This window comes from Neltuma alba, unplaced genomic scaffold (assembly GCF_004799145.2).
Source record: "Neltuma alba isolate B1F8T4 unplaced genomic scaffold, ASM479914v2 tig00011962_pilon, whole genome shotgun sequence".
Classification (NCBI taxonomy): domain Eukaryota; kingdom Viridiplantae; phylum Streptophyta; class Magnoliopsida; order Fabales; family Fabaceae; genus Neltuma; species Neltuma alba.
In genome coordinates this window covers 290575-318338 of record NW_021636540.1, presented here as the reverse complement: position 1 = coordinate 318338, position 27764 = coordinate 290575, and the positions used below count along the sequence as shown (strand labels likewise).

General features: G+C 38.2%; 7 protein-coding genes across 10 annotated transcripts; 3 read left to right on the top strand and 4 right to left on the bottom strand.

Annotated features, from left to right (window-relative positions):
- The first annotated feature begins 476 nt into the window (after positions 1 to 476).
- On the top strand, positions 477 to 2646 carry LOC114719986 (lycopene beta cyclase, chloroplastic/chromoplastic-like). The gene is given in 3 exon segments (XM_028905565.1): positions 477 to 647; positions 811 to 2308; positions 2310 to 2646. Coding segments are annotated over 2 exon segments (1512 nt in total). The 5' UTR covers positions 477 to 647; positions 811 to 910; the 3' UTR covers positions 2424 to 2646.
- An 819-nt stretch (positions 2647 to 3465) lies between these two features.
- On the bottom strand, positions 3466 to 4866 carry LOC114720009 (UPF0481 protein At3g47200-like). Its single transcript, XM_028905594.1, has one exon. It carries the CDS (start codon positions 4864 to 4866, stop codon positions 3466 to 3468), a length of 1401 nt encoding a protein of 466 aa, XP_028761427.1.
- A 1934-nt stretch (positions 4867 to 6800) lies between these two features.
- Positions 6801 to 7946, top strand: LOC114720053 (putative methyltransferase DDB_G0268948). Its single transcript, XM_028905652.1, has 2 exons — positions 6801 to 7003; positions 7230 to 7946. Exons 1-2 carry the CDS (start codon positions 6854 to 6856, stop codon positions 7866 to 7868), a joined length of 789 nt encoding a protein of 262 aa, XP_028761485.1. The 5' UTR covers positions 6801 to 6853; the 3' UTR covers positions 7869 to 7946.
- Positions 7947 to 9904: 1958 nt separating this feature from the next.
- Positions 9905 to 12226, top strand: LOC114720008 (mitochondrial fission 1 protein A). Its single transcript, XM_028905593.1, has 5 exons — positions 9905 to 9985; positions 10604 to 10742; positions 11217 to 11338; positions 11762 to 11825; positions 11956 to 12226. Exons 1-5 carry the CDS (start codon positions 9905 to 9907, stop codon positions 12039 to 12041), a joined length of 492 nt encoding a protein of 163 aa, XP_028761426.1. The 3' UTR covers positions 12042 to 12226.
- Positions 12227 to 13061: 835 nt separating this feature from the next.
- On the bottom strand, positions 13062 to 14428 carry LOC114720055 (uncharacterized protein At3g28850-like). Its single transcript, XM_028905653.1, has one exon. The coding sequence runs from the start codon at positions 14353 to 14355 to the stop codon at positions 13174 to 13176; it is 1182 nt and encodes a 393-aa protein (XP_028761486.1). The 5' UTR covers positions 14356 to 14428; the 3' UTR covers positions 13062 to 13173.
- A 1968-nt stretch (positions 14429 to 16396) lies between these two features.
- On the bottom strand, positions 16397 to 22768 carry LOC114719992 (uncharacterized). 4 transcript variants are annotated; one of them, XM_028905573.1, is made up of 8 exons: positions 22673 to 22768; positions 21497 to 21657; positions 20644 to 20749; positions 18956 to 19138; positions 17642 to 18124; positions 17390 to 17461; positions 17179 to 17272; positions 16397 to 16986 (listed from the first exon to the last, which is right to left on the bottom strand). In XM_028905573.1, the coding sequence occupies exons 2-7, from the start codon at positions 21542 to 21544 to the stop codon at positions 17211 to 17213; spliced, it is 954 nt and encodes a 317-aa protein (XP_028761406.1). In that variant the 5' UTR covers positions 21545 to 21657; positions 22673 to 22768; the 3' UTR covers positions 16397 to 16986; positions 17179 to 17210. The 4 variants fall into 4 exon arrangements, with proteins under 4 accessions (XP_028761406.1, XP_028761407.1, XP_028761408.1 ...); XM_028905574.1 differs by lacking the exon at positions 22673 to 22768 and adding an exon at positions 22361 to 22427; XM_028905575.1 differs by lacking the exon at positions 22673 to 22768 and adding an exon at positions 21273 to 21347 and having other exon boundaries at positions 21497 to 21660.
- A 2717-nt stretch (positions 22769 to 25485) lies between these two features.
- Positions 25486 to 27556, bottom strand: LOC114720043 (two-component response regulator ARR9). The gene is made up of 5 exons (XM_028905636.1): positions 27097 to 27556; positions 26881 to 26984; positions 26680 to 26757; positions 26149 to 26219; positions 25486 to 26048 (listed from the first exon to the last, which is right to left on the bottom strand). The coding sequence occupies exons 1-5, from the start codon at positions 27197 to 27199 to the stop codon at positions 25724 to 25726; spliced, it is 681 nt and encodes a 226-aa protein (XP_028761469.1). The 5' UTR covers positions 27200 to 27556; the 3' UTR covers positions 25486 to 25723.
- Between the last annotated feature and the right edge of the window lie 208 nt (positions 27557 to 27764).

Genomic DNA, 27764 nt, shown 5'->3' with positions numbered 1-27764 from the left:
TTTTTTTTCCCCGAAACATCAATAATATGTGCGGAGACGATTCACATATTTGATTTCCCAATATAATCCACATGAAGAATTATGAGATGCATAGAAGCAGAAAGAAGGCAAATGGGTAACTTGAAGTGAAAAATGATACCACGTAGGACTATTGTCAAAAAGATTATCCAATACGCATTTACAGGAGCATGCTGGCTCCCGAGATGGCTTATCGCGGCCTCCAAAACGATGTCGTAAACCAGATTTGCTCCTTCAAGTTCCGTGATATGCATATGTTTCGTGATTAAATTTATTTTTTCTTTTAAAAACCCTCGGTCGCCTAGGAAACAACGAGCAAGACCACTAGCCATTTGACATCTGGCAAATCCACCATGCTGTGGCCGCTAGACGTCATCCAAAGATGTAAATTTCTTTTGATACAATTCAAAGATATAAATTTATTTTCTCAGTTCGGTCGCCTTGGGGCTTGAGGTGACCCCACTCCAATTTGTCCCCGACGCCTGGCCACTCGAGCTTTACCATTACCAGAGCCTCCTCCACTACGAGATTGGATCTGGTCAGCCACCACATCGCTCCACTACGCCCTCCTCACCCTTCTGCGACTTGCTGCCTGCAATGATTCATTCGCTCTCTTTCTCTTCTCTCTGGTGAGCTATTAACTCAACGTCGCTGCTTAATTCACTGGTTAATCCCCTTTTGAACATTGTTGCCGGTTGCCTGTGATTCTGCCTTCCCTGAAACTATAGCTGTTTAGAATTTCTGGCTAACTATAGCTCCATTTTGTGCTTTTATTTTTTGCTTCCGTTATAGCTACATCTAGTTGGTGCGAATCCAGTTTGGCCCCAGATGGTGTGCTAGGCACTCTCCGGAGGTTCATTTAGGATAAGGATTTCGGTTATATTTCGTGCTTATGGATACTTTACTCAAAACACCTAACAACCTTGAATTTCTGCACCCACTTCACGGTTACTCGGAAAAATTGAGTAATCCTGCCCCCTCTAGGTTCCAAAACCAGGAGCTGAGATTTTTCCCCAAGAAATCACATATGAAATGGGGTGGTTTTTGTACGAGGGCTAGTAGCAGTGCTCTTTTGGAACTTGTTCCCGAAGTTAAGAAGGAGACTCTGGATTTTGAACTTCCTCTGTATGACTCGTCGAAGGGCGTCGTGGTGGACCTCGCGGTCGTGGGAGGGGGCCCTGCAGGGCTTGCAGTTGCGCAGCAAGTTTCCGAGGCAGGTCTTTCAGTTTGCGCTATTGACCCAAATCCCAGATTGATTTGGCCTAATAATTATGGTGTTTGGGTAGATGAATTTGAAGCTATGGACCTACTGGATTGCCTCGACACCACTTGGTCTGGCGCCGTTGTTTTTATTGATGAACAAACGAAGAAGGATCTTGATAGACCTTATGGGAGGGTCAACAGGAAGCAGTTGAAATCAAAGATGTTGCAGAAATGTATTTCAAACGGTGTTAAGTTTCATCAAGCTAAAGTTATCAAGGTAATTCACGAGGAGTCAAAGTCTGTGTTGATCTGTAATGATGGTGTCACCGTTCAGGCTGCTGTGGTTCTTGATGCAACCGGCTTCTCAAGATGTCTTGTTCAATACGATAAACCCTATAATCCAGGTTACCAAGTGGCATATGGAATTTTAGCTGAGGTTGATGAGCACCCTTTTGACATAGATAAAATGGTCTTTATGGACTGGAGGGATTCACATCTGGGTGGTAAGGTGGAGCTGAAAGAGAGAAATAGCAGAATACCTACTTTTCTCTATGCAATGCCCTTCTCATCCAACAGGATATTTCTGGAAGAAACTTCTTTAGTTGCTCGGCCGGGTTTACAAATGGCTGATATCCAGGAAAGAATGGTTGCTCGATTGAAACATCTGGGCATTAAAGTGAAAAGCATCGAGGAAGATGAACACTGTGTCATTCCCATGGGTGGACCCCTCCCTGTTCTTCCCCAAAGAGTTGTTGGGATCGGTGGTACTGCCGGGATGGTGCATCCTTCAACCGGATATATGGTAGCAAGGACCCTGGCTACGGCCCCAATTGTTGCTAACACCATTGTTCAGTGTCTTGGTTCTGATAGAGGCCTTTCAGGAGTTGAACTGTCTGCGCAAGTGTGGAGAGATTTATGGCCAATCCAAAGAAGGAGACAAAGGGAATTCTTCTGTTTTGGTATGGACATCTTATTAAAGCTTGATTTACCGGGCACGAGGAGGTTTTTTGATGCATTTTTTGATCTAGAACCTCGTTACTGGCACGGTTTCTTATCATCAAGACTGTTTCTTCCTGAACTCATTGTTTTTTGGTCTATCTCTATTCTCTCATGCTTCTAATACTTCTAGGGTGGAGATTATGGCAAAAGGAACTCTTCCTTTGGTTAACATGATCAACAACTTGATAACAGATAAAGAATAAGATGAATGCCTGCTAATTTGTTGTACGCTATCTGTGTTGGTGCATTTGCACCTGAAGTTTACTGATATTATTGAATTTCAACACATAAGATCAGTTCTTCTTGCTATTATGCTTAGCAACAGCATATCTTGAACTTCCTTTAGGACGTGTTCGTCCTATTTGCAAATGTACATACATTTACGCCTCTTATGGATAAAAATAGTAATTGGTTCCTTGTTGCTCAGCCTGTTATCCTGTTAAAACCCCTCTCTCATGCGATTCATTTAGAGAAAGCTTGGGATGAAATTATATAATTAAGGATCATTATATACTTTTCCTGTTAAACTGGAGAATATAATCAATACCTTCCTTATATTACTGAAACCTTGGTAGTGCGCTATAATATCGATAGAGAGTCAATTCGTAATATTGTAGCTCAAAAACTGATAACCCTTTTGTATCATTAAATTATTATAGTGGTAAATGATCATCCGGCTTAATGGTCTGTGTCTACGATTTAGTTAGTCGGTCTTGGTTGACATCTCAAATTCAATGCCTTGCTACTTAGCGCGAGGGAGTTCGCTTGTGTGGAAGTACTGGATGAGTTGGCACAAGTCCACTTCCGTACTAGCGAGTGAGTCCTTTGCTTAGGTTTCTAAAGTGATAGCAGAACAACAGGTGCCTGGTCACAAATACATGTACATACACCCATTGATTAATGATTATACCCATCTTTAAGGTCACTGTCGTCACCTATGCTTTTAAGATCACTGGTCATAGTATCTAAAGCAAAACAAATGCTCTAAAAATATATGATTAGAAATAGAAAGATACATCATACTTGTCGACGAAAAAGGAATTCCCCCCCCCCCTAAAGCACAGATCGGCTCCAGGCACACAAGTATGCAGCATCACAGAAAACCGTGGTACTGTACTACGCAATCCGCAGAAGATTCATCAATGCATTCACGCAAAATTGGACAGAAAGCTTATGGCAAGCACGAAAGAAGACGTAGGTGAAGGAGGAAATGAGTTTTAATTCTGGGCACGAATCGGTTAATCCCTAAGCATTAGGAGGAGGAGGGTGCATGGCCAACCACGTCTGGACGAAAGTGAGAAAAAGCGCAATGCTAGCAGCAACGAAGCCAAGCAAGGCCCATGGGCTGCTGAAATGGTCGTGCAGAGCCTGAGCCAACCACGTGAAGTATTTTTGATTGTAACGCGTCTCCAGGTCACGACCTACTTCCCTATACGCTGTGCCGGGCATCAAGTCGGAGCTTATAATGTTGAAGAGTTTGGCCACATCTTCGTCGCTGCCAAGTACGTTGTGGAGAACCCCAGCTTTCCTTAGATGTTTCACATCCTCTGGATGGTCAATCAGGGAATCCAAAAATGCTACGTAGGAGCTGATCCCGTAGCCGTTCATGAAATCTGGGCACATCTCATACGCTATCAAGTTCAAGAATGTGGGAAGCGTTAAATCGTCCACGATCAGCTTGTTAAGCCAGAGTCTCCCAAAACCCCTGCGAGTCATTCCCCAATCGAATCTGATATCCGTAAGTTTTTTACCATCTCCCTTGGCTACCGAAATCCCTGCTGCTTTAAGCTCCTGTATGTTTCTGTATGTTGGAAACTTTTGAGATCCCCGTTTCGCTGGGTCCGCAGGTTTTCTATCATCACAATCATGATCAACCAGGATGAATTTGCGCAGAAGATGCAGCAAATGAGGTGGTCGCTCCACTGTTATTTCCACCTGTGGTGGTGGATTCCCAGTCGTTTCCGTCGGTGCTCCCTGGCCGGTGATCCTTTCCCTCTGATACCTGGACAAAAATTGTTTTATCCAATTGTCCAACTCCCTCTCGTGTGCATTGCTCAACAGCCTGAGCAGAGGATAGGGAAGTTGGTTCTCCAGCAAGAGCAGATCCTGCTGCACAAGGACCAGCTGATCTTCCTTGATCTCCAGGTATTCATCTGGGCGCTCAGTGTTCACTTTTTGGAGGAATCCAAGCAGGGCACACGCGTCCAAAAGGAATATCCATGCAAGCTCCTCGTCCTTATCGAGGAAGCCTTCAATGGCGTCCTCGGTGTAGGGCTCCTTCAGTTCCTGCAGGCGACTTTGAATTTTTTCAAATAGCGATTCAGCACTTTGTTGGGTATCTTTAAGGTACATTGCTGCCCATGTCATCTTGCAGTGCTCTCCTCCCTTGAGACCATCTTCCCCATGATGGATGGGCCCGAATGATACCAGCTTGGGGCGGTAGTACCTGGCCAAGTCGTCTCGCTTTCGAAGATATGGTTGGACTTTTTGTATCTTGGGAATGGGCTTTAGAGGTTGGCGATCCTCTCTTCCAAGAGTTCGCTTTTTCTCTTCGAGTTCGGCCAAGCTGCTCTTCAACTTTTGTGGCAAATCTGACGGGGTTGCTCCTCTCTCATATGAGCTGCATGACCAATCTGATGAAGCCATTGTTCAAGTGTTTGAGAGGAACTTTGCTAAATTCTAGGGCTCTGCTCGATAACTACGGACACTCACGCACTCTGAACAATTTAAAGTACTCTGCATAGGATGAACCTTATAAAATGCAATAGGAGGATCTTGCTTTATTGATATTTTGAGTTTGGAACCAAACATACTTCATCCAGAAAAAAGCATTATTTCTACTGACTAGTCACAGCGTATTCCACCAGCTTTGCTTTAAAAAAGAAATATGGAATATTTGTGACCCTTGTACTTCAACAATCTTACCATCAGGTAAAAACAGTGTGCAATGTGATGCATGCCATACAATAAAGTTTGAAGAAAGAAATATCTAAACATATTTCAATAACTTAATGACAACTTTTTTAATTTGTTAATAAGATTTTTTAGTAATTTTTTTGGACCCCACTATAATTCTCGCTTGCTAAAAGCCTAAGATGGACACTTCTTGGAGAATGCGGCAAAATATGTTAGTCACCGGGAAAAAAAAAAAATCAGTCCCTTCTTCTTGGGGAGAACGGGAAAAGAAAAAAAGTCCTTTTGTTCAGCATTAAAAAATGCATTGTACTACCTCCGGTCCTTAATATAAGATCCTGTTTGACTTTTATTTTGGTCCTAAATATTAGACCCCAATCCACTCTGTCTCTCATTTATACATTTTTTTTTTCAAAGTAACCCTTCTAACAATGATAGTTCTAGTCAATACACTTGATTAGCAAGGGTATTCTAGGAAAGACAACACATATTTAGGACAAATAATTAATTCAACTTACTTCTTTAATCTCCTCAAATTAGTCAACTAGCTCTTATAATTAGGACCGGAGGTAGTATTTACTGTAAATCATGCTTTATGGTAACCTGATAGTAGTCAAAAGAATCACAAAAATTTAAAATCATAGTGAAAACAAAGGCATAAGATATAAATGATTTCACTGGAAATTATAAAGAACAAATAATAATTTTTTTAACTGACAAAAAAGAAAGCTAAAATAAACTACATGTTCTAATAATCTTAAAAGAATAAAATGTACTTATTTGAATTTCATTTTGGTTCTAAATATAATATCTCAATCTATTTTATATCTCAAATTTATTCTTTTATAGCTGATACACTTAATTAACAAGGATATTTTAGAAACGACAACACTTATTGATTACAAATAATTAATATAACTAATTTTTTTAATCTATTTAAATTAATTAATTAGTTATTATATTAAATACGGGTAGTATGTTCCAGCCTCCGCCTAATCTCCCCGACATCAATTGGTGGGGGGCACCCCAATTCGTCGCTCTTTGAGCAAGAGAATTTTACTTTCACACGGCTGTTTCCTGATCATCGAAGAATGGTCAATGAAGTCATTTGGAAAATCAGTTGCACCTTCCCATAGAGAAAAGTCAAAATCAGACATGATATCACGGACACGGAGCACGTCGCAAACGAGGACAAAACGAAATTGGATTCTCTGCTCTTTTCATCCTCTTTCCCTCCATTACCCTCTTTTTCTCATCACAACCTTTAGATCAAAACTCTAATAGTCCAGATTTAATATGTTATAACATTTTATAAAAATAAATATTATGATAAAAAATAGATAAATAAATTTAAACGGTTAAAATCTAATCTGAACAGTTCATAACTATACACTGTTATTATAAAACAAATTTTTTTAATTTTTTTATTACAATTATAAACTGTTCAGACCAGATTTTAACAATTTAAATTTATTTATTTATTTTTTTAATAATATTATTTTTATAAGATGTTAAATCTAGACTATTGGAATTTTAATCCAATAGTTGTGAAGAGTAAAAAGAGTAGTAGAGAGGAAGAGGATGGGAAAGCAGTCTGGACAAAACACTCCGAATGCCATCCCCCATGCGTTCTTATATTTGGGGCTAATTCCATCACGCCCATCTCAATTCTTTAAGTCGCATTCTGGAAACTCTGGTGAAGAGAAGTTCAAACACAACGATGGCAGACCTCTTCCTGAAGCAGGCAAAGCAGTATGCAGCTTCGAGGCCAGGTTACCCTTCCCAGCTCTTCCGCTTCATCGCTTCCAAGACCCCTTCTCACCAGCTCGCTTGGGACGTCGGCACCGGAAGCGGCCAGGCTGCCCAATCTGTGCGTTCCCTTTTTCTCTCCTTTACATTCATCCAGTAATTCTGCTCCATTTCCTCATTATTAGCCTGTTTAGTTTTCCCCCTTCGTAAAAAGAGTACATTGATACAGGAATATGAATTTTTGTCAAATCGAACGATCTAACCTCATCGTGTATCTATTACTTATCTAACCTCATCATGTATCTATTACTTACTCGTGTCCTGAATCCGGTCCAAATTAATTTCAGTTAGCTGAGATATACAAGAATGTGATAGGCACGGATGCGAGTGAAAAACAGCTTGAATACGCAGTGAAGCTCCCGAATGTGCGATACCAGCACACACCTTCAACCATGTCAATGGCGGAGCTGGAACAGAAAGTGGCACCGGAGGGAACCGTAGACTTGGTGACCATCGCTCAGGCCCTCCACTGGTTTGACCTCCCGACCTTCTACCGCCAAGTGAAATGGGTGCTGAAGAAACCTCACGGAGTGATTGCCGCTTGGTGTTACAACGTGCCCCGAGTGACGGACTCAATAGATGAATTGTTCGATGAATACGCAGTTGAGCTGAAGCCTTATTGGGATCCGGCACGCGCATTTGTGGACAACGATTACAGGTGCATCGATTTTCCGTTTGAGCCTGTGGATGGAGCGGATGACACAGGGCCGATTGAGTTCGTGACGGAGAAGGAGATGGATTTGGATGATTTCTTGACGTACCTGAGATCAGCGTCAGCGTACCAGACGGCGAAGGAGAAGGGAGTGGAGCTTCTGAGCGAGGATGTTGTTGAAAGGCTTAAGAGTGCTTGGATCGAAGATGGATCTCAGCTTAAGGTTGCCAAGTTTCCAGTTTATCTCAGAATTGGAAAGGTGGGAGACGCCTGAAGGTGCCAAAGCCATTTCTCTTACCCGAATATGCCTTTTTAAGTTGTAACCGAGATATTGCAATAGAAGCCTCTTAAAAAAACGGTACATTGTGGTCCAGAGAAAAGGATATGGGATCGCATGGATATGCATTGTCCAAATACTTCATCATTAATACTTACCCACCGATGTCAAATTATTAAATTTTATGACAAAAAATGTCATTATTCGCATAGTATTTTTCCAAGCACAAAGAAACTATCAATTACTTCTAAAATAACATAATATATACTATCAATATTTTTATACTATAGCAATATTTAACTATTTCTAATAGTAACTGAACATCTAACTTGTGGTCCGGGTGTTGGGGAGGATAATGGCTTACCATTGACCATCCCTGATTTCCCCCCGGCGTTTAGCGGAGTGAAGAAATATTAAGAGAATGAAAATGCTATTGTAATAAAACTCTTTACAACTCAAATTAAGTTCTGCATGTTATGACAAACGAGGATAAACTCACATTAAAGATTGACTAGGCTGAAATGGACAGTTTTAGATAAAACATACTCTCGTATATTAATCAAGTAGATTGAGGTATTATTTTAAATTTAACGCCCAACTAGCTCTCATATTAAAAATAAAAAATACTATAATATTTTTAATTATTATTAATGTTTTAATAAAATTTAATTTTTATTTTCTTTTTGCCAACAAAATTTAACCTTTGTAAAAACAGTTACTCACACTTATTTATTAATAAATGCATCCTTTCATGGACTGAAAACTTTTAGGGTGTGTTTGGTTGGAGGGAAGGGGAGGGGAGGGAAGGGAGGGAGGAGTAGGGGAGGGGAGGGGAGGTTTCATCCTCCCCTTATTTGGTTTGATTAAAAAAGAGGGGAGGGGAGGGCATTTAATGATCCCTTGTTTGGTTCAAGGAGGGGAGGAGAGGGATAGTAATAATCAATTTACCATTTTACCCTTATATATTAGTTTATGTTTTTTATTGATATATTATATAAATTAATTTACATCTTAATTTAAATTATATAATTTAATAAAATTCATCTTATCATGTTAATATGTGTATTAAAAAATTGGTATAGTAATTTTTTTATTCTAATTAATATAATAATATATTTAAAATAATCAAATTAACAAATTTTATATGCTATAAGAAAAATGAAATTTTATTTTTTTTAGGCTATCCTTTTTTCCAGCTTTAAAATATATTTAATAAATAATATATTTATAAAAAACAATTAATTTTATAATATTATAATTTTTTTATTTAAATATTTTTTATTTTAAATAATTTTTAAAATATATTTTTAATTATAATAATGTATTTATTTTTTTTTTTTTACTTAGGATACTATATTTTTTATTTGAAATAATATTATCCTATATATTTATGGGTAAATGAAATATTAAAAAAATCATAAGGGCGTAATGGTCCAAAATTTTGGCTCCCCTCCAAAAACCCCCAATTTGGAGGGGAGCCAAAATGGGGGGAGGGAGGGGAGGGGAGGGGACATCCCCTCCCCTCCAAAATTTTTAACCAAATGAGGGAGGGGCTCATTTTCCCTCCCCTCTCTTCCAACCAAACACACACCCTTAGATGCAAGGATGTACCTTTTTTAAGGCCGGAAAAAACCAAGTAAATCGTCCCAGGGTAGCCAAAGCGTAACTCCCGCGGTGAGCAAATTTGTAAAACTTGCCTCTGTTGCCTAAAAGATAATACCACTTTGCATTATTAATATAAAAGCTATTTTAATTTTTAATTTAATTTTAAATACAAATTTTAATTTATTTTGTCTTTTATATTTTTTTAAATCATAATTTTAATTAATACCTAATTAACAATGATATTAAAAAATAATTAAAAAACCTAATTATTACAAATACTTATTTAATCTATATTCAGCGAATTAGTTTTTTATACCAACCAGAGGTGGCGGTGATAAAAATCCTTAAAAATCCCTAACCTATATATACGAACCTCTCTTGCTCCCCGCACATTTCAGGCGCTGAGAGCGTTATTGCGCGATCTCGAAATGGACAAGATAATCGAGTCCATCGGTTCGTTCTTTGGTGGCAGCGATCAGATCCCTTGGTGCGACCGCGACGTCATTGCTGTAAGTTTCTCAATCTCATGTTTCCCCCGCCTCTGTTCCCCTTTATTTGCTGATACAATCTCTTGCTGGAATTTGAAACCTTGAGCTTTTTAATGTTTTTCGAAATTCCTGTGTCTGTACCCAGAACTCGGGATCGTCAATTTCATTTTTTTCATAATTTTACAGATCACATTTAATTCATAGCTCGGTTCTTTTGTTTTTTTTACCAGCATATCTCGGTTCACTAGCATACTTGTTATCATCGTGACTTTGAACAGGTTCAGTGTACCAAATTCAGAGTTTGGGCTGGAGCGTTCCTTTAAATAAATTTGTTAATTTTCTGTGTTTTTGGTGTCGGTTGGGGCCTTGGCGAAGCTCTTCATATCTGACCGCTGCTTTTTTTCCGTATCAACAAGAAAATGTATTTATTTCTGGAGAGGGTGAAAAGAAAAACTGAAGCTTTTTATTCGTAATATCTCATGTTGAAATTCTTTGAATAATCGCAGTGACGGTACTGCAGATTTTACTACCTCACTTGTTAATTTTTATCTGGCTATCATGTTGGTAGTAGCGTACTCGCTCGCGCTATCCTTCTGCTATTTTCTTCCATCAGTCTAAATTATTTTGTATATTCTGGAGGGCTGTGAGAGAGAAGTTGCGGATGCTTCAAATGGTGATTCTGAGGAGCGGAAGAGTGAAAGCATCATGAGATTGTCGTGGGCGCTTGTTCATTCAAGGCAACCAGAAGATGTGCAACGTGGGATAGCCATGCTTGAAAGTAACTTCACAGAATAAACTGAGTACTTCATATTTCTTTCATAACGTATTTGAGAAAAAATTCCTTTCTGTTTCTGGTGTTTTCCTAATTGCGGTAATAATTCTGAGTTTATTTTTTCTTAAAACGTTAATCATTATTTTGTATGTTCTTGCCATTTCATTTAATCTCCATAACACTGCATAATCTGCATTAAGTATAAGCATATTTTTTCCTTCCTGCATGGCTGCTGACTACGATTCCTCTGCCTATTATGCCAAACCAAATCATGGTAGCACATTTTGCAGCCTGAAAACGTGAATGTTAATTTTCCAACATTATACTTTTGCCCCGTGATTTATACTGTCATGATCAATGAAAACCAGAATGCTAATGCCAAAAGGCCTTATATTTTAGCATGCTGAGAAACTGTTTAAAAGAAATAGCCTTTTGCAGCCTCAACTGCATCATTTGTAATCCTTGTGTTGTGATTTGCAGCTTCTCTGGGAAATAATACCAGTCCTTTGCACCAAAGAGAGAAGCTATATCTTCTTGCTGTTGGATATTATAGGAGTAGTGATTATTCCAAGTGTCGGATGCTTTTGGATCAGTGTTTAGAGGTCTGTCTTTCTCAACTCAATTTCTGTATGCAACTAACCGTCCCGTGTAATTTTGTTGATGCTGCTGGATTATATAATATGTACTACTGTATTATATTTGTGTTGTTTCACTTGAAGGCTGGGAGTACGAGTTTATGACCTATCTAATCCCCATCAAACATTTGCCTTTTTTCTTACGGACTGGGGAATATATCTGTTTTCAACTTCGAGGTTTTCTCTTTCAGTGTACTCAAGACCTAGTTTATCCTTGATTTTTTTTAATTAACTAAATGTTCTTATATTGTAAACGTCCTGGATTCTGCACCATATTAGGAGGTTGATTGTATTTTTGCAGATAAGTCTGTTCATGCTAAACCAGCCTGTCTTCACCATAGCCTTTTTAAAATTATCTTCACTGTCTATTTGGGCATTTTGTTCTTGCAGATTGCACCTGATTGGAGGCAGGCTCTGTCCCTCAAGAAAACTGTTGAAGACCGAATTGCTAAAGGTTATACTGCCATTTGTGTCTTGAGCTTATTTTTTTATCACATAATAGCATTAACTAAAGGGATTGCAAATGTTATTTGTTGAATTTTATTTATTTTTTTGATAGCCAGATGTCATTTGTGTTAACGCAGATGGTATTATTGGAATTGGCATCACTACCGCAGCTGTTGGACTTATAGCTGGAGGACTTGCAGCAGCGTTTGCCCGCAGGGGATGAGACATTCCCTACTCATAGAGACATGCTTGCGATTTTGGACTCTTGTTTAGTTTTCTTCAAGAAGCGTGTTAAAAGGTCAATGAGTTGACAACTGCTACTTCTAACGTTTTAAATCCTCTCCAAACATTAAGATACACAAACCGTAAAAGAATTACTGTTTTTCAGTACGATACTCATTCAGTCAATAGCTACTCTCTGCTGTCATGAACGAACTAATAATTCCGAATCGTTAGATAAATAACTAATTATTTTGAACCGTATGCCGCAATAACAATGATTTTCAGCTAAAGTAGGTTAACGGTCTACTTGCTGCCTTCTATGGCGAAAGGCCTGGTATTGGGGTCAACGATAGAACGGATCTCATGTGAGCCCAGCACGCACGCATGATTTGTTTCGTTTGAGCCGCGAGGAGGACAAATTATTAGGGAGTTTGAAAATTTTTTTCCATTTAAATCAAGACAAACTTTTTTCATATATTTACCTTGTATAAATATACCATAAAATCACCTTTTAAAAAGCTAATCGAAACATGTCCTCTCTATCAATGAAGGGCAGAAGCAAGTAGGGGGGGGGGGGGAAACGCTTCCTTTTCGTTTGTGCGGTTAAATTGGAAAGCGAAATGCATAAAAAATACCATTGGCATTTCAATCCGAAGGCAATACATGTTGGAGATACTCAGATGGGAAGGGACCCAATGCTTCATCTGCGTCATCCACAATTGCAGGCAAAACATGAAGAAACAATAAATACGACACCTCATTTATCGACTCAAATCCTTGCCTGTTTCGATTCCATTCTGGCGAGGGCAGCGTCAGTTTCTAAAATGCAGTAAACTTGGATATTCGACAGCCCGTTTCCTCGACTGTAAATTCAGACAAATAGTTATATTTATTTTTAACTAATGAGTTATAATATCTATAATGACCCGTTAATCCGAGTATCTTTGTTCCTTCTGAAGAGCAGGGGCAGTTAATGGGGCTAATTGATGAAGTAATGAACAATCACAAAGTAAAGTGCCTCACAAATATCAACCAGAAAGCCCAAAACAAGAAGGAATCGAAGGTAATCATTGTCGCAAGAAATACGTCGACGCTAATGATGAGAAATTCATCAACCAAGACAGAATCGACAATCAAGAGCAACAAGCAGGGCATCTTATCAAGCCGTTCTCGTTACAATCTGGGCACCTCCTTAACCCTGCTTCTTCCTGCTCGAACACCTTCCTGCTGCCGTTGCAATTAAGGCAGGGTACAAACCTAACACCTCCACAATTCTCACACTCATATTCTCTATCTTGCTCAGGAAGACCCATCAGCAGTGTTGCTAATTCTCCAGACTCATTCATCTTCTTTATTTCCTCTGCGCCTCCCACGTGCTTTCCCCTTATGAACACCTCCGGCAGTCTCACTGCTCTGTTGCCTCCTACCGCATTCTGCAACTCTTTCCTATACGACGAGTCCATAGAGATGTCCTTTTCATCCACTGCTACCCTGAATCCCCTCAGTATCATCCTCACCGCACAGCAATCTTCGAAAGTCTTTCGGATCCCTCTTAAACTTGTGAAATATACCACTATTTTATCTTCGGTACCCTGTAAAGGTGACCAATGCAGATTGTTAGAAAACGTTGAGTATGATGGGCTAGACCCCGTGGAGGTGGCGCCTCTGGAAAAACTGCTTCCTAATCGTCTGGATGATAATGCTCGCCGGTAACTCCAAGCCACATCTGGGTCCAATTTAGCAAGCAAGGCTTCCTCAGATAAATGTTGCCATAGTGGCTTACTCTCCCTTATTTTTTCTGAGGATTCAGGTGATTCAAAAACTTTCTTTGCAGACCCTTCAGAAGTAGGTTGATTTTGGACACTCGTAGGTTGGTCAAGAATGGAGGAATGGGACACGGTTGTGTCTTTAGAGTCATCGTCTAGGCCGTCCATTAGTTCCCATGTGTTGATGACACAGTCTGGGGTCAATGATTGCCGTGCCTGTGTTTGGTTTAGTTTATCTTGAGGAGAGATCTTGTGTGGAGAAGGAGGCTCCATGGAGGTAAAGCTCATGTTTTGTAGGTTTGACTGGTCAATTAGGAGAAGAGAACCGTAAGTGGTGGAGGTGAGGGACACAAGGTGGTGGGTGTCACCTTTTCTTGTAGGGGGGTGATGGACTAGAGGCATTGGTAGAGAAAGAGATCTTGGAACTGGTGAATTCGAATTGGAGAGGTACGAAGCCGGAGATGGAGAACAAGAAGAAGCAAGAGGAGAGGAGCAATCCTCACTGTTTCTGGCGACTATATTGACTTGTTTTGAGGCTGAGCAGCCCATGAATGCAGAACTAGATAGTCTGAGTAACTGATGAATTTGCCTTACCTTCTTGATACCTTACCTTTGCTTCGTCTTCTTAGGACTACTCTTTTTCTTTTTCCCCTTTCAGTTTCTGGGTTCGTCTTCGTCTCTTAGAAGACTTTTGTATGGACTAATTCTTGTGCTTTTACAGAAAGAGCGTTCTAAAGGTACAATGATTTTAAGCGTATGCATGGAGGCTTTAGAAGGAACTGGAAAGGAAGAGAGACAGAAAAGAAAAGAAACGAAAATAAAAGTTGTGGGGATGAGAAGGCGCTGTCAAGAGGGTTGGATGGGAAAGATGGCAAGCATTAATGATGCCAAAGGGATCAGAAATGGCGGTTTGGAGCTTTTAAATTTATTAGGCGATAAGTGATAATATCCTTCCGTCAAATGGAACAAAGAGCACTCCAAAGACTACTATTATGATTAACTAGCTTTATTTTATATTAAAAATAAAATTAGGGGGTCTCCCAATGTACAAATTATGAGGAATAAATTTTATATTCATTTAATGTTTTAGAATTGGATAGAATATGATGCTCATGTACAATTTCTAACGAATCACTTCTGATTGAGCAAATCCAACTAAGATTAATTTGGCATGAACAGTCTGTCAAACTCAATATCACCATCATCTCATCATTTCTAGTCAAATTAGTATTATGATTTGAAAATAGTGAAACCCATCAGCATTCATTTAATAATGTTCGTCCGAGAGAATTGGCACTATCTGTTGAGGGAATTTTAGGCAGATGAAGCAGGAAGACAACGAATGCCTCCATCCTGGAGACTGGACTAAGAATTTTCATATAAAGGTAAGCAATATTGAATGAACATGCATTTGATGAGTGAATTAGGGATCACTGGACACTAGAAGCAGACAAAAGAAGCGAGTCATGATGAGAAATAACGAAAGGGGAAAAAGAAGAAAGTGAAGAATTTAATATGAATTTGCCATAGCCATCATTAGGTCCCTCAGAAGCTGAAAGAATCGGCCATTTAATAAATGCGGAGGACCACAAAACAAACCTTCAGATCCCAGACAGGCCACAACTGCATTATTCCAATGGTGGGTCTGGGCAGCTAAAGCAGCTGTCTCATCTGCTTTAGCTGTTTTACTGGTAACCCTTTTCAAATTTGAAAGGATGAAAAAACTTTTACAGATTTACGGTGAAGGTTAGTGTGTTTCACATGGCTCTTCGCTTCCAAAAATTGTTGGCGAAGGTAAGTTTGTAACACATCGTCAGTTAAAAGAAGACACGTACAATTGGTAGTGAGCCCATTACTAACTTGCTTGAGGTCGCCGCTCCATTATTTATTTGCAGAACCTCGCACTTTCAAGGCATTGACGCTTTTGCTGTAAATGGCGCTAGGAGAGCAATAATACCTACTCTCCTTACTAATGTTGGGGAAAATCACATCCAGACGTCACAACTCTCTAACATTTACAATTGAAAGAACTTAAATTATTCAGACAGTTTAGATGACATTCATTTTGTCATGAATAAATGAAAATGCTCTTGTTAAAGAAAACCCAAATTTTAAAGATAAAAGTAAATAAATTCGCTTTTCTTTTTTTTTGGGTTACACGGGACAGGATCGAACCCACAACACATACCCTCCACACACATATAGCACTCAGCCAAACAGCCAGTAAAGCAAACACCACCCCCCCCCCAAAAAAGAAAAAAGAAGGGGAAAAAAACAAGAGTACAGACCCAGGAAAAAATTTAATGAAGACTGAATTGATAATCTTATTGATACTCTTATATTTACAATTTGCGCATGAACATTACATGAGTTCAAGGCGATAATAAGTAGTCGGGTGTCATAATCTTTATCCCTTAAACCGGTTTTGATCTAACCATCCACCTTACAAGTTTAGGCATACTTCTCAGACGCTAACAGTTCCAGAGATTATTCGATCAGTTGTGTAGCAGGACACAGAACTAGAAGTTGAATATAAAAACTAATGCGCGTCCAAAGCGGATAAAATTGGAGCCGCCAGCACAAAATAATAAAAGACTGATGCCACAAGGCCTGAGGTTGTATACGAATATTCCGATTACGTGATTTTAGCAGGCATACACCAAATGGATATGAGACTGGTGCAAAATCCAATCATGGGGACATGCTCATGCTTATCTGATCAGCATCGTGTAATGTTCAAATCATGTATCCTAGCAACTGTTGTATGGATAAAACTTGAGAGTTCTTCCTTTTAAGTCTTCATATCATTCCTAGCCGTGTTTCCATTGGTCAATAAAGTCTTCATTTGCTGCTGATTTTACTCCTAAAGTGTACATTTTCAAGAGCAATCCACAACTCCAATCATCAAAATGCAATCCATGCAAAGTAGATTTTCTAGTATCCAACAATATGTAGAAAAAACTAATTTTACGTAACACAAAATACCAAAGAACATCACCACGTGGACCATGCTTTTCCCCTTCCATGCAAGCATTCCGGATTTCATCTCCCATCACTAACCTATGACTTCAGAGATCTAGAAAAATAAAAATGTTCTTCACCCAATACTCAAATTTTGAACACATGTTGACTTCAAGACTTCTATTTACAAGCAATTTATTCCTAAGGAAGCTGATGAACCTGCAAGCAAGGTAAAATATTCTTAGGCGATTGGCAAAAGCTCTTTTCTATGAATGTAGTAATAATGACTTGGCAATAAAGCAGCTGATATTTTATTTGCCCATAGTCCAGCAGGGTGTATTATCAAGAAGGTTTATGATTTAATTTGATCCCTACATTACAATTTTTAAAAAACATTGAAAAAAGGGATACCTGAAAGTTGCCGATGACTAGGTGTTGTCTATTTAATCACTTCCGAAGTCTTCATAACTCAAGCCTTCTGATACGGAATCCAGCCTTTTATTGTCTGCTTTAACACCATGACAATATTAAAGTTAGCAGCCATCTCAAATCTTTCAAAATAAAGGATCTCTTCGGAGGTTTTTCCCTTCTTTATTTTGAAAGAGGAAGTGATGTTTCTCACCTTGTTCTCCTCTTTCAAGGAAGTTCTCATCAGTAACTAGGAAGGGAGACCGTGAATAGTTTTCTAGTATTTCTGACAAATGAGAAGCTGACGGTGAGAAACTAGAGACTAAAACCAAACTCTTAAAAATAGGCATCAACAATAACCTGACCAACATTTTTCAAGCTCCTTCTATAATCAACCAAGGGGAATCATGAACGCATGCAGAGGTAAACATGGATGGACAAAAAGTCAGAGAGAAAGAAGACTAACCAGAACGCTGAGAAAAATCAGCAGTCAGATCAGAAAGGCTAAAAGTTCTAGGAATCTGCCCCAAAAATCCAAATGAAGAAGCAGCATCTGGAACCAAAAGTGGCATTGATTGACAGTTGGACTCGACACTTGGATATGATGTGACTGATGCATCACCAATAATTGGTCGTGTCTCCAAGACACTATTACCAGCACCAAACATGTAAGGAGAACTGCGTGAATATCCAGGTTCTGACTTGATCATTCCCCCATTAATTCCTTGCATCAGGCCCATGTTAGAGTTTTGAGCTGACAGTAAGCTTGGGGGGGCATCAATCCTATTGGGATGAGAAATCTCGACTGTATTATGCATGCTTGTGCACAAGGAAGATCCGTCATTATTAAACACACTCTGTAAACTAGAACCAACAGGATGTTGCATATTTTCAGGCTTCAGAGCTGTTCCCACGTGCTCTGCAGCAAAGCATGCGGGATTCTGATGTACTGTAGCGCAACTAACATTTATTAGAATATCACGTATAGAATGAAAATTAAATTTAACGAAAAAAGATGGAATCAACCATATACCATATAGGCTTTAAACACTGAAACAGATAACTGGTTTTTTTTCCTTCTATTCACATTTTATCCATTCAATGACTACCACCTTTTTTATTACTCTGGAACATTAATAACTTTTCATACAAAATTTATCACCAGAAACAATATAAAACCAATAATATTATATCCTTGTCAAGCAGAATTTTATCTAAACTTAGTAAAATACACACACAAGATGCCTTCTATTGTAATCTGAACATTAAACAATATTTGGATATTTTGTAATGGACTGACATGAGCAAAAGCTAATCAATTAAATGAACCCACCACATCATGTGCCAAGCACCTCTTGATACTACAATTTGAAAACACATCATTTTATGATCTGCAATAGCAAATTGATATTGCATCTTCTTCCTATACATCCAAAGAAAACTAATCATTCTTGGAAAAAGCCAGAGTTTAAGTACTATAGTTTTCAATTCCTTAGTATTTCAGTAACTATTCTAAAAAATATGATCTGTCCTGTGCCTGTTAAATGACCACAAAGAAGTAACGCAACCATGAAATCAGTTGCAAGGATCATCATAACTGAAGGGAACATTCCCAGTGGTTGAAAACTTGATTGTATATTGATTTAAGCACCAATTCAAAGGATAGATTAGTACAAAATGAGTAAGTCGTACTTTCAGCACGTCCAGATGCCATAGCATTAAAAGAAAAGTTTGGTTGAAATAAATGAAACCAAAACTCAGGGAAATGATAAAAACTCACATGCAGAAATATGCGACCCATTAGAGTTAGGTATTGATCCAACTGCAGTTGGCTGTAGTTGATTCATTAAATCCATCTGCCGTTCAAGCAGCCTGTTGAACTCAGTTATTTGCTGCATCACCACCAATCTTAAATAGTAAGCCTTAAAGAACTCCTGATTTTCTTCTTCAAGCTTTTGCCAAACTGAAAAAGAAGAAAATAAAAACATTGAATATAGAAATAGTGGGTAAAAAGTAACCTTCAGCTTTTGACTAAAATGCTTAATCTCATGATTAAAAAGCAGTTTCAACATCACGCTAGTAATCTGTTGAGTTTGATCAAAACGTGGTTTAGACCAAAGTAATATGGGATTGAGAGGAACTTGGTCTTGAAAGTTGCAAAACACTTTTCCAAGTGAAAAGCTAACACACATAATCAATGACCAAATTTTGCTGTTGATATTCCTATGACTTCAGAAGTTCAAAATTACCACTAAAAGTTGACGTCCCTTTTAACGTATCAACTGAAAACCACCAACGAGGCAATGACCACTCAGCTTGGCAAACAATCACCCTCCATTATAGCATTGATGGGCATTCATGTAAGATGGGAAGCACTCCCAAAAGCTAGCTATTAAGGTGGGAGAACTAGCCCAATTAATTAAATATTCTGGAAAACATATTTCCAAAATATATATACATATATAATATTTATTTGGAATTAAGGTATCTCATACTACCTTAATTTCTCATCAATTTGCCTATCTTAGAGAGATGACGTCCCAACAACTATATTTTGCAGCACTTCACTCAACTTTCTCGTTGGTTAAAACCCCACACTGATTAGAACTATAAGTAGCCCTTCCCAAGGCTATCCACCACCGGCTCTAATAACACTCAATGAATACTCAAATGATATGGGATAGAAACTAGCTATTAAGGTACGAGAATCGACTCATGAAATACCCCATAAAACATCCCATACCACCTTAGTGTCCTTCAAGCACACATAAAATTATAATTTCAAAAGCAAATAGCAAAGGCAACTAGTTACATATATCATAAAGTGTTCAGGTCACTGGTTCTTCCAGCATTGGATTTAGGTTCAAGCTTTTCTTAAAAGAGAAGCCTAATTATCAACTTGTGACAAACATAAGTTATTTACAACAATCTACTGCGTCAAAGAAGTTCAGAAAAATGAAAATATGAACTGAAAGGTAGAAAGGTTGTTCTCAACATTATAACCAGATAGCCAATGAAATAATACCGTCAATATAACTTCCTTTACCAAGTTCAATAATGTGTGCATGTGTGTTCGTGTCCTGTTTTGATGGTGATAGAATACATCTATTCACTCCCAGCTTTCAATTAACAATAATCCCATTCTCTTCTTTGTTTTATCTTCTGTCACTTTCACTGACCTCTATTCTGAAATGCAATTGTACAGTTAAGATTTTCACATAAAATAGGATAGCCGTATGAAAAGCTAGGCACTAACATTTAGACCAAAATCATACGTTAAAGACCCGTGCTCTATTCAGAGCAATAAAGTTGGAAATAATGACTAAGAGATCAAAAACACCTGGAATAAAATCAAAATCACATCGTAAGTGAAAAAATATAAAAAAGTTAATATGGTATCATGTACTAGGATATCACATCAAGTCTTCTGGCAATTTAAAGAAGAAAATAAATGACAGAGAACATTACCAAGTTCAGTGAAACCAGGCTCTATTTTTGCTTCATCCAGCAGCATTTTGACAACTTCTTTCTGGTTCATATATAATTGTAAACATCGTTCTATAAGATTTTGCACCTAGAATGAGGCAATTAAACAAATCTTACGGTTAGAGCTTTTCCACGCAAGAAGATATTAGAATATCATGCTCACGAAAATCACATGAAGACACTTGCATATTCATACATAAATAAATGCCAAAATTTAAATGCCAAAGCCCTCTAGGCTAGTGTGCACATTGCATTGGGGTCAGAAATTTCTGTAGCCATCTATATGCACAAATTAAAACCAATATACATTTAGAAATCCCTTCCCAAACACATGCGTGCAGACATTGCACGGGGGGTGGACATTTTCTGTAGTTTGCCATACTTTGGAAATAGGAGGTTTTTTCCAATCAATAGCACCAGGAACTAATATATCAGGCAAAGAATGGCACTGTTAAGAGGCAGAATGGCCACTAATGTGAAAATTCAACAGATTATAACTGATAGCTAACTGATTCCACTACAAGTATAAGTGCTTCCATTACACAGGCAATTCTTTATTAAAGAAGCGCATAGTGAAAACTACGAGAGCACCCAACATCTTGTCAAACAACCTTTGGGCAGCAATTTTTTACGCCATCATCTCTTAAGCAATCGGTGTCCACAAACAATAGCTAACCTGCATATTACTTGTCACATATTTGAGGTTATTTGGATGTTAGGTGGCAAAAATACTTTATTTCAGGTTTATAAGAAAATTATAGACTATGTTGTGGAATGGATTGTTTACGATATACACCAGCCATCTATTACAGTTAAGCTCACGATTACTTCTTACCAGTTGTATATCCTCCCGGGAAACCCGTCTCTCAGATCCACTTGACATATCTTAAGTTCCCAAATTTGCTGTTAATAAGTAGTGTAGTGAAGTTCTAGAGTTTTGTAAGGTAAAGCTCCAGTCGTACTTTGAGGTCAACGAACAAGCCCTATACCAACCACCTGAAGGCATAATAAAAGTAAAGAAAGGAATTCAAACTATATAAACTTTGCCTGTGATCTTTTAAAATCAAGAAATCGAGCTCATAATTTACTTCAAGAAAACAAATGCCGAAAGTAAATGACATGCATAGTTTATAACGGATATAAGGGAGGGCAGAAAAAGGCAAAAACCAGTAGTTGAATATAACTTTCTGCCTGTTAACTATTTGGAGTAGCTTCATACGCATACAAAGCTGAGTCTTTACAGAATAGCTCGGATCAAAGGGATGGATTTCTCCTTCCCCGTGACCATGCTATGTCAGTGAAATAACAGAAAACGATGCAAAATTCAATCGAGCTCATAAGGTTATAAATCCCGTGATCATAAAATCAACGAGAGAAGCTCCAAGAATCTCAAAAGAAAATTAATTAAACCATGGATGCGTGCATGTCGTTGAAGATTTCCAAATAAAATTCTGAGATACCCGGGGGCGGGGGGAGTCTAAGGCCGAATACTGCACATTTTACCTGAAAGGAATTCGATTCCTAAAACTTTTCCAGTAATCCTAAAATATAGGACTCAGCCTCATAATTTGCTTAAAAGAACCATATGCCGAAAGTAAATAACATGCAGAGGTTATAAAAGGATGCAAGAAAACAGGAAAAACAAAAGTGAAAAGGGCGACGACAGCCCCAAACAAGCTTAACAGAACTTTCTGCGTACAAGCGGTTTGGAGTTGCTTCATGCGCACACAACATTTGATCCTAAGTGCGTGTGACAAATGAAAGAGACAGATTTCCCCACTCCCACAAGCAAGCTATGTCAGAGAAACAACAGACAAGGATGCAAAATCTAATTCAGTCGTGGCCGACACGTCCCGAATCATATGATCACAAAATCAATAAGAGAAACCACAAGAATCTCAAAGAACGAAATAAACCACACCATGCATGCGAGTAACCAGAGATTTGGAAATGAAATTCTCGAGAGGCCAAGAAAAAAGAAGAGTTCAGGGATAAACCCTAGGTAATTTACCTGAATTGGATCGGAATTGGAGAACCTTTGAGAGGGGAAAGGTGTGTGTGTATTGGGAGAAAAAAGGAGGAGGTGACGAAGCTAATACCCTTAATGCATCAACTCTATGATCAGCATCATCATTATTATTTTAATTATTTATATACCTTCTTCTTTTTGGAGATGAGGGGCCACAGGTGTTAGAATTTCGGACTTACAGACAGTCCATTGGGCCAAGGGCTTATACAGCATCCCAGAACGCAACACGTGGCAAGAGCGGGATGCACGTGGGGCTCAGGTGACTCGGACTCTCTCCCCTCCTCATCTCCAGAGCTCCCACTCCAACATGAATTTATCACGTACAGTTATAAAATGAAAAATTGATTTTAAAAAAAAATCATAAAGCCAAATGATAAACTTAGTTGTTAAGAAAAGGGAACTTCTCTTCACCTTCACCAAAAAAAGAAAAAGAAAAGGGAACTTCTTATGAATAAAATCAGCACATGGCTTGGTTTAGATGAGAAGAAAATAAATGGAGAAAATAGTATACTTGGGAAAAAGCCTAAATTTTCACTATTTTTTAGATTTTGCTCTTCTTTCTAATTTTTCCCCATCTAAATTAAGAAGTAAATTTGCAAACTTGATCGTGAATAGAAAATTGACCGTAATAATTGGCTTTTTACCTGTAATGACATTTTTATTATTTTTGCTTGGCTAGATTAATTTTTTATTTCAATTTTTAGTGTATAAAATAAAATTTTTTTATATCTATTAAACAAATTATTCATGCTTGGATGTGAAAGCAACAATTTTCCCAAAATAGTAAAAGAAAATTAAGATGATGAACATCGGGTGAAGAGCATGCAAAATCGTCAAAGGGGACAAAAGTTGATGGGCCTAAAACCAAGGATTCGGAAGACCTGCCCATGTGAATGAGTGTAATAGCCCGTAGTTTGTCCATTCCACTTCAAGTCAAGTCAGTCACCCTTGTTTTTGTCTTTGCCACGAGTAACAGAGGTCATTCTATTTTCCCTCCTCCCTCGGCCATACATCCAATTTAGTATTTATCGGTCGGCAAAAAAAAAAAAAAGCATTTATCGAGCAAACTTCGCATGGTGTTCTATTGACAGAAGTAGACTAAAAATTCTTAGCTTGCTCCTTTATCTCGTTCTTCAGTTTTGAACGAAAAGTATATATCCTTAATTTTTAATGTAAAACTCAATTTGAGAATTGATATTGATCCCGTATATAATAAAACCTATTTCACATGTATATTATTTTTGTTCCAAAATAATCTTAATCATGTATGAAAAGGAGGGGGAATTAAAAAGGTTGGTTAGGATGTTTTAGAAAAAACATACTACCTCTAGTCCATAATGTTGGAGTTTATTTGACTTTTATTTTGATCTTAAATATAATATTCTAATTTATTTTGTCTCTCATATTTATATTTCTTTCTAATTAGTTCTAACCAATATACTTAATTAGCAAATATATTTTAGAAAAGATAATACCAATTCATTACGAATAACTAACTTAACTAATTTTCATAATCTACTCAAATTAATTAACTAATTTTTATGTAAAAAACAAGAGGGGGTATTAGATTAATTGATTTAACTAACATCTTTAATCTACTGAGATTAATTAATTATATTTTATATTAAAGATAGGAAGAATAGTATATTAAATCATGCGGTAAGCGTAAGAGAACTCTTTTTTTTTTTTTGGAGTTAAAATTATTATCAAACAACCATTCTGCAAAAATTAACTAACTGTTAAGTGTGATCGCTGCGTTCTGTCTTACATGTGAGTTGTTAAAGATCAGCCCCTTGCAAAAATTAAAATTTCTCTCTCATATGAATTTAAACTCGTGCTATTATTTACATTCGTATCATTCTTAGTATATGAAAAAAAGTAAACTATGGTTTAGACTAAAAGTTTTTATATCAAAAATCATATCCAGAATATTATAAATACAGGACTTCTTATATAAAAGTGTTTGGATGAGTGGAAAAGTGTTTTTCAAAAATATTTTTTCACAAATCGAGATAAACTTCTTTACATATATTTATTTTATATACCGTAAAAACATTTTGAAAATTATGATTTTGTTTCCACCCACACAAGTTCTTAACTCGTTTTGGGCAAGAGTCCCATTGTCATTTTCGCAAGGTATGCCAGGATTTATCGCTGGTTATATGCGATACGCAGGTCTTTGATCGCCAATTTCCCCCAAATCTGATGACTTGTTTTCAGTTATACGAAATTAGCCAAGAATTTAATGTAATGCAATATTATGAAGAGAATAAGAATATACGAGCCAGAAAAAGTTTGTTTTCTTATGAGTTATGAGCTTCTTTTTCCCCCAACACACGTCGAGAGTTAAGAAAACAGAATTAACTAAGAGGAAAAACTTCATGGAGGACCCACGGAGCCATTTAACAAGAGAAGACTAAAACAAATTTCAGAATTAAAGGATTACGCGGAATAAAAATGAACTAGGGTACTTGGGCCACACAAAAAAAAACTCGGGGATTCGATCGAAACAAACTCCGAAAATAAGGGAACACATTTTCACCTTTTTTTAAATAAACTTTTAGCCAAAGTAGGCCCCCAAAAAAAATTCCAAAAAAAATCCCTTGAGCGCTTTGAAAAATGACAACACATGTTTCAACAAAAAGAATACGTAATTTACCCGCACAACATTTACATATTACCAGGGTTGTTTTAAGGTTCATCTTCAGGAGACATAGATCTGGGAAGAGTAGAAGGGGGAGGGGTGAAGAACGGGAATACGAATGTCTAATCCGATTCTCCAAAATACATTCATCGACAACCGAAATAAATCAGCTGAATTTCTCTACTTTTTTTGTTGGTATGTTTGAGGAAACAAAATTGGAAGCGGATTTTCCAGGAGATGTGTACAGGAGGCAACTCTCTCTACAGTCGTATAAAGCATCTATTATCCAACACTGGAGTTAAGACGTTAAAAGGATTTTTAAAAAAAGAAAAAAACGGTCATATGAGAATTACATATTGTAATTTCAGAAATATACTTCACATGATTGATCACACAACTGTGGCAATGTCACTGTATCTTGGTCTCGTTCTGTCAGTCTCAGGTGAAAGCCCCTGTTGTTCTATGGCCTTTCTCTTGTTACTACCGGCTGCTTGTGGTGATTGTGGTTGTTGTTGATCTAGTTGTGGCTGTGGTGTAGGTTGCTGCACAGCAATTTGATTTTCAACTGGTTTAACTAGTGGGGTTTCAGGATTTTCTTGCGTCTCAGGCTTTTGTTCTTTCAACCTTGTCTTCATCAAATGGGGTCGAAGCCTGTTCAAATCCGACAGCCTCACTGGCTTGAGAAAAAACTCCTCTGCTCCTTCCTCCAAGCATCTGTTGCCATTTCACATGCATATTCATACGTAAGCATTCCACCTCAGAAAATGTTTTTAAGGGAGGGTGCTACGGATACTCAAAATGTCTCCCCTGTTACCTGCTAATTCTTGAAGGCACATTCTCCGACGACATAATCACCACCGGTATGTTTCTCAAAGACGAAGATTCCTGAAAAATCAAAGGGAGTCCTGTTAATTTATAAGTCTGCAGGAGCCTGAATTAAATAGGCGAGCACAGTGGTTCCCAGAGACGACCGAATGAATTCTTCTCTGATCTTAGCCATTAAAGGGTGCCCTTTTAAAGAATGGAATACTTTGATTATAACTACCCAGCTTTGTTTCTCATAAACAGTTTCGAAAACCGATGAGGAGAATATTGCGGGGGGTTCTTTTATCCTTTTCAGTTAAAGTGAGAAAAACTCGATTCCCAAGCTGACAGCATTTCAGCAGTAGTAAGTTGGATTTGGAATGCAGGGTTTCAAAATGGAAAGCCTTCACATGGGTGTGTGATTTGTGCAAAAGGGTGATTATTCTGAGGGTAAAGACCGAGAAAAGTGGAGGGGAATTGGAATATAATGATAAAAGGGAAAGAGGACAAAGGGAATAGAAACCAAAGCACCAGAGCATACCTTGATTTTCTTGAGTAAATCATAGCCTGTCATGCCAGGCATACAGTAGTCCGTAATAATAAGATTCACCGCCACCTCCTATGACCACAGAAAAATCCAAAAGGTTTCAGACACCCTGAAATGAAAATGAAGCAAAAGAATTGCAGAAACGGATCCCGGGAATCTCAACCAGTCGTAGCAGAATCACTAAAATGATGATACCTGATGGCTGCCAGGAGAAACCGATGGCGTGCCGGGGTCGATCTGGTCACGGTCGCGCAAGCCCAGGAACTCCAAAGCCTTGCTACCAGAATCCACCGTAGTAACTGTTATTGAGGAAACAGAGTCCATTAAGATGAGCAGACCTAAGATCAGCAGAAGAAAGAACACCATTTGAAATTCGCGAGGCTATGACAAAGGACGGCGGGCAAGAAGTACCTTGATAGGAAGAGGTCTTGAGCAGCCTCTCAATCAGCTTCCTGTCTATGAGGCTATCATCTACGGCCAAGACATGAAATTGGGACTCCGCGGCCATTCCCATTTGGCATAGATTCCGGACGCAAGACAAAACCCAGAATCGCGGGAGATAGGAAATACAGATCAGAGCGGAGGAGAATGAGCGTTGCTTGCTTTTCCACAGGACCGGCGTTTGTTATGGCGGAGAGGGGAGGGGGATGGTTTGTGGGATGGGGAGGCTAGGGGAGGAGTGAGGGAGAAGAAGAGTTATGTATGGAAAAAAGACCCACCAAAATCCACGTCCCACAAAAGCAAGATCCAACCAGATTTCATCCAAAATCTTGAAGAGTTTGCAAGGTGATGTTGAATTACAGGGCAAGCAAATGCAGGGAACATAAAACGGGGGGACTAAAAAACAAACAGGAAACGAATAAAATGGAGGGGGGGATGGGAAATAAATGGGAGTGAATATATTTTGTTAGGTTGGAAAGGATTTTTAATATATACAAGGAGGGAGGGAGGGAGGGGAAGAAATGGAGTGAGGGAGGGAAGGGAAAAAGAAAGGAGTGAGTAGGGCCCAGAAAATCCGATCAAGAGATACAGGTGAGGTCAGCAAAGGAGCCTTTTTCTCAAAAATTAATTTTAATAAA